Source organism: Fulmarus glacialis, unplaced genomic scaffold (assembly GCF_000690835.1).
Source record: "Fulmarus glacialis isolate BGI_N327 unplaced genomic scaffold, ASM69083v1 scaffold24561, whole genome shotgun sequence".
Lineage (NCBI taxonomy): Eukaryota > Metazoa > Chordata > Aves > Procellariiformes > Procellariidae > Fulmarus > Fulmarus glacialis.
The window spans coordinates 1,056-15,816 of record NW_009193750.1 but is presented as its reverse complement, the minus strand read 5'-3'; the positions used below and the strand labels follow the sequence as shown (position 1 = coordinate 15,816).

Genomic DNA, 14,761 nt, shown 5'->3' with positions numbered 1-14,761 from the left:
GTTCAGCAGATGCAGTCTGTATGCTCTGACTGCAACGGAGAAGGTAGGCCAAGCTATTCTATGTTACTAAATGCATTTAGTTGCATTCAGCCTGCTGGTTAAATCTCAGGAGGAACTTATCCAGGACAGTTTTGCTCCCATCTAGTCAGTTTGGTCTCAATCTGATGTCAACATGGAGAAGTCATTTTACTTGGAACAACAGCAAGATTTACAGTGTTTAATGTACTGAAAAGCAGCCTGGAAGCTTGAACAGTAGGGATTGATTGTTTTTTAAAAACACTTAGATATGAATATTATTTATTGCTATTACTCTTGTGTTAAAGTAAAAAATAAGATTTTGTTGTTTTAGGAGCTTTTTGTCTTTTTGTAGTCTTCTAATATCCAAGGACAGGTTTAGGTTAAAAATGGAAACCTAAAGTTGGATTTTAACTTCTTCAATTTAAGATACCTTTTGCTGAATTGGTTGTGTTTGGAGGAGCAAGTTCAGCACATGATCTGCGCTTCATGTGATTCCTTTTTAGATCTTCTGCAGTTTGCAGAGTAGTAATGTCACCTTGTGGATGATTTTACTCTTCATAATACTCGGGAATTACAAAGAGTTGTATCTTGTGACTAGTCAACATTTCGTAGATGATGTTATCTTTGAACATCTTGTTTTCACAGTTTACATACCTAACCTACATATTAGTAGTTTCAACTGCATCATAATGTTATGCTTTGTTTCACAGAAAGGTGGTTTAAGCTGGCAGGTTTAATGTCTTAAGCCAAGTGCATCTGCTTGTGGCACTTAGAGCATTGGAAATAAGTACTGAAATTGTACAGTGCATGTGGCCTAATATTTTGGTTATTCTGTACAAAGACAATAGCTTACTTGAAAAATAAAGATGAAGTAGAACAGAGAATTTAAGCTCTTTTGGGTAGTCATTCTTCAGTTTGCTGGAAGAAGTAATTGCCTTGCTAGAGGTGACGGACAATGTGAAAAACTATTCAGTTTCAGAGTACAAAAGTGAAATCCCTTATATATCAGAAAATGTTAGATCCTTTCTGTGGGAAAACCTATATATTGTTCTTGCATGAAACTGATTTGACCAGCTATTTTCCCCCCATTTTGTGTGCAAGACTCTCTAGTTCTACTAGCTGCATTTGCATAGTACTTTGTTGTGGTGGTATACTGCAAGATATGGCTGTCAATGAACAGAACCCAGTAATCCTTCTTTCACTGTTGTTAACAGAAGTGGAACTAAGCTTCCTAAATTCATGGAAATAGTTTGAAATTTGTATTCTGACTTTTAAGGGAGGGGAGATGCTTCAGTTTGGTTTTAGCTTCATCCTTTCTCTTACAGCTGTCATCCTCCAGCATAATAAGGAATGGAAAAGTAGGCTTTTTTTTTAAGAGTAGTAAGTTGAGTGCTAAGGATACTGGAGTCAAATTAAGACTTAAGGAACACTGGGAGCTATAGACAAAGTTTTGTTTTGCCTTTCTCTAAAGCACTCTCACTTTCCAAAATCCTTGATAAGACAGTTTGGAAGGTTATGTGTATCTTTGTATTGCCTCCCCCCCTTCTTTTTTTCCCCCCTCTTCCAGCTAGGGTTAATTGAGCCTGGTTTTCCTCTTGTGAGGAGTTCATAAAGCAACATCTAAATCAGTAGTTTTGTTGCATGTATTCTTCAGCCTACTTCAAAACAGTTTTTCTTCAGAATCGGATGCAATTATGAGGAAATCTCTGAACTCAGAATTTGTCTTTCTTTAGGTGAAGTAATTAATGAAAAAGACCGCTGTAAAAAATGTGAAGGGAAGAAGGTGATCAAAGAGGTAAAAATACTTGAAGTCCATGTAGACAAAGGCATGAAACATGGGCAAAGAATTACGTTCAGTGGAGAAGCAGATCAGGCTCCAGGTGTGGAACCAGGTGATATTGTCCTCTTACTCCAAGAAAAGGAGAATGAGGTAATGCTTTTGGGTTTATATTTTTAAATGCCTTTTATCCTAGTCTGTAATACTAAAGTGATATAGATGGCTGTTCATTTTAAAGTAATTCATATAGTTGCAGCTCTGGGAGAGACGGTGAATAGCTTTTAATAGATTTATAGCAAATAACATGGCTTTCATGGTGAGCCAGAAAAAACTTTGCAAGTCTGTAGCCAGAGGACGTGCAGATTCTGGTGCTTCCTAGTGCTAATAAAAGGTAGCTTTCTCGAGTAAGCTCAGGCTGACTTTAATACAGTGGACGCAGTGAAGAGCCATTCAGGATGTTAACTTCAATCTGCTTTGCTTGTGACACTAACAAAATGCTAGGTGTTGCTTTTTTCCAAAATCTTGAGACATGGCAGGGAACTCCTATTAAAATCCCCAGATGGTGCTTTCTATCTCTGCTACTGTGGTTGTGGAAATATAACACAGAATGCTGATGTTACCGATTCATTTAACAAAACAAAGAAGTTTTGTACTAGTTATTTTATACTAGTTTGTTAAGGCTTATGCTGACGTATATTCTGGAGTATATACATTGCACTTTTGAATTAAATATTGCAATTTATCTTTTTCTGTGTTAAAACTCCCTTAGGGGAGAGTTGAGGTGACTGCTGCTTTTTTTGATTGCTTTTGTTTAGAAAGGCCAGGTATTACTATGATGAAATAGTTTGTGTGTTAACAGTCTGGAAAAAATGTTGAATGGAATGGTGTGGGGGGGGAAGTTCTGTTGTGACAGAAAGAATAGCATTGGGTACAAATCTAAATTCCAGTCACATATTAAGGATATAATGTTGGTTATCTGAAAATTAGGTACTTTGTAAGCTTTTCGAAGCTGTGTCAAGGACTGCTAATTTGTCAATCAGTTTTGCATAGCTCTTTACACATTATTCTCTACTGTCTTCTGTAATACTGGTTGAAATGTGGCATCGTGGTTGATTTTTGACTGTAAGGGAGAAACAGTCTGTAAGCATACAGAAGTCAGATGTGCGTGATGGCATCGAATTCCATATGGTGGATGCCACTTCTGTCTTAGTCTTCCAATGAAGTACATCTAGTTTTACAGTACTAACAATTCTGAAAAATACTGTAACTTGAGTCCTAGTGAGTAAAACTAGACTGACTTTTAGTGAAGCTTTTATTGTTCTTAAAATTTCCCTTGAGGTGGGAGTCATGGTTCTGCCAGTGGATAAAGCTTACATTTACTCTGATTAAGAATCCTCAGTGATACGGCTTAAAGATCACTTATGACAGCTGTGGACTAATTGATCAAAGCCCTGCTGTAGATAAAGTTAGCTGAAGCAGATACGCATGATGACTAGTGAAATGTTGAGAAACAAAGATGTGTTTTTGTACTCCGGTGCAGGGGAAGCAGTGTCAAACTGTTGTAAGTTTTGTTTATAGGTTGCTTGTGTAGATGATCTTGGGGGTAAGAGAGTGCTGCTGCTATACAGGCCTTCTTGTTTAATTTGAACCTTACATCATAGTATATAGTGTGATTTGCCTTATCTTAGATGACACTTTCATCAGACACAAACTTTCCAAGCATGTTAAGCTATTTGAATTAACAAATTAACTTTGTACAAAGGCTGTTGCTCTGACATTGAATTTTAAGAATAATAATGAATTTTAAATAATGAGTCTTGTGGAGATAGGATTATAGGACTAGAAAAGATTATCTCCTGTTTTTGTTCTTCAGGTGTTCCAGCGGGATGGCAATGATTTGCATATGACACACAAGATTGGACTTGTTGAAGCACTGTGCGGATTTCAGTTCACATTTAAGCACCTTGATGGGCGTCAAATTGTGGTTAAATATCCTCCTGGAAAAGTAATTGAACCAGGTAGGCTTAAACTGATAAGGACTTCTTTGACCATGCTTTTGTGATTCTTGAACACTTAATCCCATTCTTCTTGTCCTGTTAACTGAACAGGCTAGAGAAATGAAGATAATTGTATAGAGAAAGATTTGTTCCTAAGTAGCACTCTCCAGCTCACTTCTCTTTGAATTACAGGTTGTGTTCGCGTAGTCAGAGGTGAAGGAATGCCACAGTATCGCAATCCTTTTGAGAAGGGGGATCTTTACATTAAATTTGATGTTCAGTTTCCTGAAAATAACTGGATTAGCCCAGAAAAGCTTTCAGTAAGTAGTTTTTCAAGCATAAATGTGGTGGTCTTATTTGACAGTGTATGCAAAATATGTGTGTTGTACCTCACGTGCTTGCTTCCAGTGCTTAAATTTAGATGCAAGTACAGCTGTTCTTTTAACGTTGTTTATGGGCAACATGTAACTTGAAAATACCCATTGGAATATGAATTTATGGAACCTGTATTTAAGAGCTGTGCAGATGTTGGGCAGACTAGGGCAGGAGGAAGAATCTTCCTGCTGCTGTGTGATAAGTTTTCAAAGTGCAACTGTATTTACTGATTGCACTTTTGGTTGATTATATGTGGAGCTGTTGGTTTTCTTTAAGTGTTGTCTTTCAGTTGATACAAATACTTTGGATACTTTTAAATGAGTATGCACTTCAGGGTTTACATCAGCTTAAACTTCTAAACAAAACCTGCTCTGAGAGGGAGTCCTGAAGTTGTGGGGAAACTGGTCACTTTATTTAGCAGTTGTAGGTGCAGTACTGAATATACTTCTTTTTTTGGGGCAGGAACTTGAAGATCTTCTGCCAGCTAGACCAGAATTTCCCAATGTAATTGGTGATGCAGAAGAGGTAGATCTTCAGGAATTTGATACCACTCGTGGTTCAGGTGGTGGCCAGAGACGTGAAGCTTATAACGATAGTTCTGATGAAGAAAGCAGCCATCATGGACCTGGGGTACAGTGTGCCCATCAGTAAACGTTTGTCTAAAAAGTTGCACAAGGATTTTCTTTCAAATTTTGCCTGACTTGTTTTCAACAATCCAGCTGGATTGTGTAAGTAATCCAGATGAACCAATGGACATCTATTGCTGTATGTGTAACTTTTAAATTGGTCTATAGTATCTACAGAGTGTAATTTAAACTAACCACAAGCTTACATCTTCATTTTGACTGTGTAGCAGAATAAAGCACTTGAAAGGAAGACGAGACTCCTTTTCACATGGGTTTTAAGTTTGTCCTCGTATCTGTGCTTGATTTTTACCAGTTTTGTGTAGATTTTAAGTTTCATATTTTAAATTCAAATTCTACATTGTAAAGTTTGTGTACAATTTGTCCTGAGGCTTGGTATTTGGCTGCACCTGCATAAGCTGCTACAAGTAGAATAAAGAATTTCATAGCCTGTATCTATCATCTAGATGCATGGTAAATGGGCTTTGCACATAATGGGTTTAGAGCTGACTGGGAACAATGGAAGACTAAATTAGAAGTGGTTGTAAGTTTTTTCTACCATCTTGTGAACGGTTTCTGAAATTAAATAAAAGCAGTTGGTGTATAATATATTTCTTTTGCCTTGTAACTCTTACTTTTCCAGTGGCTTTAACTATTCTGTGTACGAAGAGACTATGTAGATGGTAGACATTTTATAAACACAGGGAGGCTGAAGCTGCTTTAAGACTATGTTGCAGTTAGGTAACAATTGTGTGGCACGTACAAAAGTGTTTTCTTGAAATGAGATAGGGCTAAATGGGCACGGGGAAGGCTACAGCCATCTCCCCTTTGTATGAAGAAAACAAGGATATCTGAGTCCAATCAGAAGGTAACAAAACCTTTTAAATGAAGCTGATTAAATCCCAAATAATGGCATCTTTCTCTTAGCCTTTGAATCCAATTCAAAGCCTGATTCAGCCTGACTTCCTAGAGAAATGTTTCCAGTTTTAAAAAAGCTTTGTAAAAATGAACATTATGCCTGGCAACTTGTGGTTGCATTAACGCAGTTTGTAAAAAGATTGAGATTATTATTGTACCTGACAAATTTTTGACCTGGAAACATACTAAATGTAGATGGTTTTGTTACTTTTCCAGTAGTTTGCACTTTCTGTTTTAGCTATTAAGACATTAAGTTCTCCAGCTTCAGTTTTGTTCCTTTTTATATACTTTCAATTGGTAAAAATACCACAACAAAGCAAAAATGTGACCTTAAATAATTAGCAGGTACAGTTAGTTATCTAAGCATTTTGTTACAATGTTTAAGAAACTGTGCATGAATTTTGGTTGGTAAGCTGCTTCTCTGTAGTGAGGCTTCTCTCCCTGTTGAAGCGAGGAAGTTGAAAGATGCCTCTACTTTTCTTTACAAATCTGAAGTGTGACTTGTTTAATTATTGCTCAGATAGTTGTTGACACTTTACCAATGAGGTTGGAGGGACAAACTCCAGGGGTTTCCATGTGCTTGGGTAGTCACTGGCATTTGAGTGTTGCTGAACATCCTTGTTATAGACTCTGAAACTGAAGCAAGAATAAATACTGTTTGACCTGTATTTCAGTATTGACTTATGCTGTGGCATTCTCATCTAGTTAATCTTTATTTTCATTTATTAAAACTTCAGGTTGCTTTTCATGAAGCCATGATTATATACCGATCCTTTCTCCTGATTCATTTCTCTAAGAAGTCATCTTAACCTGTCATGCTTAAACAATTAAAACGCCTGTCTTCTGCTTTTAAGTAGTAGCTTTAGGATTTACCTCCTTGGCAAAGAGAGTATGTACTCTAAACTCCTTACTTTCAAATTGCCTTTTTTGGGGGGGATAGACTTACCTGTTAGAATGCAGCAATTTCTCAGTCCTCTAAATAGGATGTAATAGGAAAATTGGATTTTAGTTATTAACCTATAACCTTCCACTATAGCCTTAGGCTGATGCAAGTATGAAGTTCAAACAATCACTGTAAAGGAGGTGTGGGGCATTTGATTGTATGCCCTTCTTACCAAATTTTTTAGGAACATTGTATTTAAAAATGGAGTTCTGGAGGCTTCCTAGTCATAAGAATGACTTCAGTTGCCTGAAGAGTCCCTTGTGCTTCATTACAGTGTACATCCTCTGTATTTGCCCTTTGGTCAGGGCCCAGAAACACCTTCCCAGATCTTGGTAGTAGCCTTTTAGTCACAAAAAAGCTAATCTCTAAATTGCAACTCAGAAAATACTTGTAACACTAGCAGCTATTTTTGTAATATGACTACCACCATACCTAAACCCCAAGTGAGACCCCCAACAAAGGTGTGGTGGCCTGTCTTGTAAAGCATTCCTAACACTATACCTTTTCCAAAAATTCAAAAAACTGCAGGTTTCAGTATTGCAATGCAATTTTGGTTACCTTAATGTAGTATGGGAGTGAATAGTTAAGTCATTCATGTTGAAATGTCCCTTTGCCTGCAGTAATCAAACGCTGATACCACACTGATGTGATGCTCTTATCAATGTAAGGGAAAATGGATGTTAATTCAGATTAAACTACCAAGTTACAGAACTACCTATTCATGAATGTACTGTAAACTTCATGTATAATCTGAATGAGAGGTTTATCCCTGTATTTTCTGGTTACCAAGTGAGAGCATAGTTTTAATCTAGGTTTGATAGTGTTTTAACCAGTTTTGCCTCCCATGCCTCGGAAAGATTTCTTTTTTTTTTTTCTTTATTTGAAACTTGTGACCTTTGTTTCTTTAAGTGAAGCAATGGGTGAAAGCTGAACAGAAGAAAAACTAATCTAGATTTCATTCTTAAACTAATGTTTTAGTTTAAAGAGTGTAGGAGTCTTTCATACCATCCTTTACCACAGTGAAAACACTTTAATTGACATCACCACTGGCAGAGTAAAAGCCAAGTATATCCTCAAGTTCTGAAAATACAAGAGCACCCACAGCACTGTGACTGCTGGACTGGCATCTTTACCTGGAAAGGTGTTAAAAGCCTCTCCTACAAGTTACTCAAAAGTACATACGTACTAGAAAAATTGGGTTGACACCACAAATCACAGTAAGTCCAGGTACTACCTGTCATCTTGCACATTACTGTCATGTCACAGCACAAGACTGGAAATAAGTTTTATTCGTGTCAGATGTGTATATGCCACCATAGAATTGAAGCTACAGGCCTTAAAAATGCTATTGAAGAATTTAGAAACTTACACTTCAGCTTAATTCCAGAGTTAGATTCAAGGAGACTGATACTGGGAAGACTAAACATGAGCAGTAAACCAACACTGTGTTCTGCTTGTGGCATGCAATGGAAGAATGACATTGAAGAGCTCTATACTTACAAATAGTTATGTAAAAAACCAGAGAGTCCTATTTAGAATATCAGAGTTAAAACTTAGTTCCTACATACAACCTATTACTGTTCATTTTACTGTGAACTGAGGTTAGATGTTAACTAAGCCTTTTATAAAGAAGTTGGGAAAGTATAATTATTTTCTTCTACTTTTGTATCCTTCACAGAGATAACAGGAATTTAATAATACACATCACATTGTAAGCTTTTATATAAAAACATTTACTGAGCAGTATACAGCTTTATTAAGACATTATAGACATTCTCTAAACACTACAGAAGCAGCAAGCAAGAGCTGTCATGAATATTCTGTAGTCACAAGACAGTTCCATTAACTCGGTTTAGCTGTTGCCTTTCCACACAGTACAGTCAGCTCACTCTAAGGGGGGAAAAATTCATTTTAGTTCAAGCTACCCAACAGAACTTGGAAGAAGAAAGAGAAAAGTCAATTATTGCTAAAGCAAGCAGCAAGCAAGCACTCCCCCATTCTCTACCTATAGAGGCAGGTCCATGTTATAAAATACAAAACAGCTTCCAGACCTTTAGCTTAACTCATATAGCTGCACTGAAGTCTAAATACCTGCAAGACTAAACTGATTAATGTTTCTTATGTCTAGATAGATTTCTAGTGCTGCACATTACTTCATCTAAAAGCCCAGGTACCCTCATCTTCAGAAGAGTCAGGCGCTATGTGCTACAAAGTTCTGTTCAACTGCATTCTGCTTCAAAACAATTTACTTCCCTGAACCAAAGGTAAGGCAAGTTATTATTCAATTGCAGCAGAGAATTAACAATTCTTACTCAGCAAGGGACATAGAATAATATAGAGAATAATAGAGAGATTACAACAAGAATTGAAACTTAGCTGTAGCTTTGTAAGCCTTTGTGAATATGAGAGAGAATGGCAGTCTGCTCACATGCTAGCAGAGACTCCAGAGCAATCTAGAAGGAAGTTTATGCTTCTGTTGTCCCCCAGGCAATTACCAAACTGCACGTGCTTATTTAAGTGCATTTTATACGTTATCTGTGTGCAGCAGTTCTCCCCTCCCTGTTCCTCCCTCCAATTTATGCCAACCAATTTAGGCTTAACCTCAGAAGAGTTAAAACACTTAGAATTTGTGTTCATGACAGTATCTCACATGAAAACCTGAGACTAGGTGTCTGAATATCTACATGTAAGCCTACTAGTTTAAGCTTACCACTAAGTTATGAATATGCTGTACTGTATCTTGATTCAGTAGTTGCACATCAATATTATGGAGGTCTCCACCAGCCGTACAGAGTGTCTAAACATGAAGAGAAACAGTTTTAAGATAAAAACTATTCTGAAAGTTTTTATTTGTATGGCCAGCTTTTCTGAAAATCGTGTGCTTCCCTGCTACGCTGCAAAACTTCAGTAACCATTTTTCCTTGTGTTTAGCAGCAACTCATTTAGGGATAGCAAGAGCTATCACTATCGGACTCTTCACAGTTTATCAATTACTGCAAGATGAAATTAAAAAAAACCACAACAACACAACAACACAACAACACAACAACGTTTGATACCTGTCCATCAGCCAGGGGAATGTTTACAAACGGAACAGTTTTATCTTGGGGTATTGATTTACTTCTTAGTAACATGCCTTGAACTCTTCCACTGGTAGGTACAGTTCTTGAGACAGTCTGTTGTAGTCCAGCACTAGAATACCATAAAAATGTTACTGAAGTTAACTTCCTATGCTCTGCAGGAAATTTTCAAACATGAAGCAAATGCAAGTAGTAGCAAACATATGTAACACGAAAGGCAGTCATGTTTAAACTTCTGCCAGAAGACTACAGGAAATCCAACCATCAGCAGCATTTACTAGCACCACTAGGTAACATTTTATGACCCTGAAACACTGCAGTAACCTTCTAAGCCTGTGTTACAGGCCAGTGAGCAAGCTGACATTTGGACCACTCAGTAACAAGAATATCCACTCTCCAGTATCAACACTGAATGCTTTTAGTTTTGGAAAGAGGGCTTCAGATGTGTGCTGTATCTGTCTACTACAGAGGGAGATACCAAGAAATACCAAAGCTGCTAGCTCCCAGAGATACAGGGCATGCCTTATGCCATACAAAATTCCTAAATTTCTTTCATGATACAATTGTTCTTATTCCACTTCAAAAATGCAAGGTTTGGGTATCTTCTGCATGGAAACAAATCTCTGAAATTTATAGCAGGCCAAGGTGAAACTAAGCCACTTGCTGGTTTCATGACCCATGGAAAGTTATTAAGTTTTTCCACCCCCTCACTTCAGCTGATGACTTCTGCCAAAACCAAACTCTGTAGTGTAGGGAGAATAATAATAATTGAAAACCTTAACTGTTCAATATGCAAAGAACTGATTGTCAATTTATTTGGTTGGGCTTCTTTGGAGGTTTGTTGTTTGTTTTTTGTTTTTGTTTTTTTGTTGTTGTTTTGGTTTGGTTTTTTGTTTTGGTTTGGTTTTTTTTTTAAACACAGCAGTATTGGTGACATTTTAATCCAAGCTTGGGGTCCGAGAATTAGTTTAAGCTCTAAATTATACTCTAAATCTGTTTTTTTAAAACTGGCTTAGTTACAACATCAAATCCTGTACCTCCATGAGAACATAAGTTAACACCCACAATCAAAGCAGGAGGTGTGACTGGTTCACATCCCTGCTACCAAATTTAGTGGCAGATCATCAAGATCTACTAGATCTAGATTGATGATGATTGATTAATATCTAGATTGATATTAGTGTAGATATATAGTATCTTGGTATTTAACAAAATTATTTATTAAGAACAAGACAAAAAACCCTTACCTTTTAGATACCTTTGGCATGGCTTTGAAATTTGTGGCACTGCAATCAGAAGCAAGAGACTTAACCGCCTCAGTCATATTTGCAGAAGAGTGAACAGACCTAAAAAAAAAAGAAAGAAAAAAGTGATTATTGGTTTTGTTGATTTTTTTTAAAATTTTTCTTTTTTTATTTCGTCCTCATCTACTCTAGAGTTTCAGCTAGGATGAAGATAGACAGCTGGTGAATTAGAGAATGTTGAAGTGCTCCGTGACAGAGATATAGTGTATATACATGTGAAGAAGCCCTCCTGAGGTAGATGTGATATAATGGGACCTAACAGCATAGGGGAATGAAACGATAATTTATGTTAATAGACAAGAAAGGGCTGCAATACCTGAGTTGGGTATGATTAAGGGAGCATCCACAGCTTTCTATTTGAGTGTGCAAAAAGTTTCTTGGGTATTTTCTGCAGGAACTAATTTTTCTAAATTACTTCTCAGGATATTTGTCCTGTGTGGTTCACCTGAATCCAGAGAACAATTTTTTTCCAGTTTTGGATTTTAACTCAGTTCACAGAAATCTTGATGACTTTTTCCTCATCTCCCTTTTCCTACACATATTTTGGAGATATTGTAAGGGCATGTGTTTTTGGCCCAGTGTTAGTGTACTTGAATAAAAGAAACTTTCAAAGACTTAAAAGTTAGACTTCCCCAGGCAAAGCAGCCTTCTCTAGTTTGATTTTGTTGAGCCAAAAATTCTATAATCCCAATTCAAGAAAGTAATTAAACCTGGCTAAGAGTTTTTTAAAATTTCTTTTAGGCACATTAAACACTGATACATTATTTAAATTGCATTTCTCTGAAGACAATTTGAATGTATCAAAATAAGTGCCACTGGGTACAAGTATGCACACTGGAGCTGTAGGTGTAGTGGGCGCTTCTCAAATATTTTCATGCAGATATCGACCAATTTTTTAATTCATTAGATCTTACAGTGAGACTTGAATTTGGTCCATCATGACTGTAAGTAGCTCGAAGGTGTTTTTGCAAGTGTGTATCTTCCTGCTAATGACACCTCCCTTTCAGCTGTATATGAGGGCAAAATTATTACAGAACAATTAATTAGTCCTAACAGAGCAACAAAGATGTTTCCCTTACACACTCTCTTCCATTAAGTATTGTTTGGAAATCGATACTGATTACATAGATTCAGAACTGTGCACCATTCAGTGAGTGAGAGAGACAACTACATCCCTTCATCAGCTAGAAGTGCTTTTTTGTTCAGGGTTCACATCACTACAATGCATCTGATTCAGGTTATGGAAGACCTCTTTATCAGATGCATTCCTATTGGCCTCAAATCTCAGCTACTTTATCTGAAAAGAGTTTTATACAGCATTCACAAGTTCAGGCAAGTTAAATAAACTATCAAAGGTCAGTCTTACCTAGAAAGAGGGTTCAGTTTGCTATTTAAACCAGAGGCCAATGAAACCAACGACTTGGTTTTGGAAACCTGAAAATATATACGTAAGACTGCAGCTAAAAGAAGTGGCATTTTAAGGCAAATGATAGATATTTCCAGGGAACAATACTGTAAGAATTCCCTGTTGATAAAGAACAGTTAAGCCCTATAGTGCTGCCTTTTATATAGTTCTACATATACCTAAAATGGCAAATACACATTCCAAAACAAGAGTTTCATAATACCAAAACGTATTTGTTCATACTGAGTTCTGTACAACCAACCACCTTTCTAATAAACACCCTTCCAACTTGTAAGCCCTCTTATAATTAATGCCTGTAACTCTGCATATAATCTTTTTGTCTTTGTTGTCATCTTGCTACATGCTTCAGTGTCTGGCTGAGGCACTGCATTGCACAGATGGACTGAGGTGGTAAAATTAATACACCTGTGCTATTTGGTTTAGAGATCAAAGTGGACAAGAATGCACAAGCCATTCAAATATAGAAAAGCATGTATTAAAACAAATATAGAAAAGCATGTATTAAAACATGAAGTTGAGTTTTTTTTAAAAAAAGTTTCAACAAAAAATGGTCCTCAAACCATCAAGACTTATTGGCAAGTCAGGAGAGAATAACTATGCCAGTATTTGCAAGTCTCTGTGAATGAGTTACCAGAAGTGCAGATACCATATTTCATTATGAAGTTAATTTACTCTACAGTTTAGCCTCGCTTAACTTAAAATACATTGAATTTAAAACAACTGATTTTTCAAACAAACAGCAGGCCACTGGCCTGCCCGATCATGGAGCTAGCCGGGTTCATAGCAGGTCAGAACTGATTAAACCCTTATGTTGTTTGTCCTGAATAAACTTACTTTTTTAGGTATTTTCTTTGCAGAAATATGCTTGGCATCTTCATATTCAACAATTGTAGTTACCTTAACTAGAAATATATTAGAAAGACAAGGAAAATAAAAATCTCATAAAGAGCACAAAACACCACTTCAAACTCATTTGTTTGAAGCCTATTTACCCTCTGACAGCCACATATCAGTTCTGCTGTCCGGTGGTCATTCGCCTGGGACAGAGTTCAAAGCAAACTATGTGTGTTCGTCACAGACACTGTGACACATGGGACAGTTAAAAGACACTAGATAACCCTTCAACCCCCAGACCAAGTAGAGTTACATTTCAGTGATAGTGTCCTTCTTATTGCATATTTTGGAGTATGAAGAGAAATGGTATTTTCCTTACAAACCTCAATGGGCAGGAGGTCAAAAGGGAACCTGTGAGAAAATAGGGGTGACTTTCCTAGCTCTTCTGCTGTACTGTAAAGCACTGACAAGTCATTTAAATCTGTCTCTTCTCGCCATTTTCAGTGACAAACCCAAAGGGCGGGAACTCTTATCTCATGTTTTAAAGTACCTCAACAGTAGCATAGCTCATGATCCTCCACACTGAATGCTGGGGGGACTTGTATGTTATGCTTCTAGTTCTTGTATCCGTCAGGCTTAACATTCACTTTACAAATGCTCATTTCAAACCAATAAAAAAAAGAAAATTTAAGAACCAAGCTATATATTAATGGATTGACTTGCCTTTTTTGCTGTTGGTCCTCACCAGTTTTGGATTTGGTATGTCTTCTAGAGCACAGGCAGTCTAAAAAAAAAAAGGGTATTCGACAAGGGAAAGTCAACAGATTTTGCCAAGAAAATGCATATTATCCTACAAAAGGCAGTGAATTAAAAGGGCATAAAAGAGTGACAGAAGTGGGATTGGCTAAACACCAGTTCATTTTTTCAGAAACATCTGGATTTCTGCCTGCAGATGACCTTAAAGCTTTAGGTAATGTTCGTAACTGCACCATGGCTGGCTGTCTAGCCTTTTCATATCATCTCCTATTTCAACAGCCAGCCAAAGAAAATCATTTGTCTGAAATGTTTACAGCAGGGAGAAAAGACTTCTACTCTGTAAGCTGTGATAAAATTTGAAAACGCACGCTTACCACTGCAGCAGCAAGAGCCACTTCCTCCCCTCCTTGCAAATCTGTAACTCAAGAAAGCATAACTTGTTTATATACTATTACTTGCATAATTATTATCTGCAGGTTCTTATCTTATGGGCTATGAAGCTGAACAAGTAATTCAGGATTACAGTTGCTTAAATAGTTAACCTTAGCTAGCATGTATGTTGTATTTGAACAAGATTCAAGTCTCGTAGGATAGTCACTCCTACAAAACAACAATGAAAATCTTAGGCCATTTCAGTATGTTTAATCTTTGAAAGGATACTAAGCGTAGTCAAGCAGTATGTAACTTGAATTCAAAGAAGAAAAACCCCC

At 37.0% G+C, this 14,761-nt stretch overlaps 2 protein-coding genes across 2 annotated transcripts in view; one reads left to right on the top strand and one right to left on the bottom strand.

The window, feature by feature from the left end:
• Positions 1-5,401, top strand: part of DNAJA2 (DnaJ (Hsp40) homolog, subfamily A, member 2) — a gene marked incomplete at its 5' end in the record, with an annotated part of 8,597 nt that extends 3,196 nt beyond the window's left edge. Inside the window, 5 exon segments of the mRNA XM_009587569.1 lie at positions 1-43; positions 1,752-1,948; positions 3,669-3,813; positions 3,985-4,112; positions 4,630-5,401. The exon segment at positions 1-43 is cut by the window's left edge and continues 18 nt beyond it. Of these exon segments, the coding sequence (XP_009585864.1) occupies positions 1-43; positions 1,752-1,948; positions 3,669-3,813; positions 3,985-4,112; positions 4,630-4,818 (702 nt within the window).
• A 2,963-nt stretch (positions 5,402-8,364) lies between these two features.
• The window catches only part of LOC104083906 (borealin-2 {ECO:0000250|UniProtKB:Q4V7H8}-like), a gene marked incomplete at its 5' end in the record, with an annotated part of 7,249 nt that continues 852 nt past the window's right edge, over positions 8,365-14,761 (bottom strand). Inside the window, 8 exons of the mRNA XM_009587568.1 lie at positions 8,365-8,541; positions 9,362-9,448; positions 9,711-9,843; positions 10,979-11,077; positions 12,402-12,469; positions 13,296-13,363; positions 14,019-14,079; positions 14,426-14,466. Coding sequence (XP_009585863.1) covers positions 8,494-8,541; positions 9,362-9,448; positions 9,711-9,843; positions 10,979-11,077; positions 12,402-12,469; positions 13,296-13,363; positions 14,019-14,079; positions 14,426-14,466 — 605 coding nt within the window. The remainder of the gene's footprint in view (positions 8,542-9,361; positions 9,449-9,710; positions 9,844-10,978; positions 11,078-12,401; positions 12,470-13,295; positions 13,364-14,018; positions 14,080-14,425; positions 14,467-14,761) is intronic.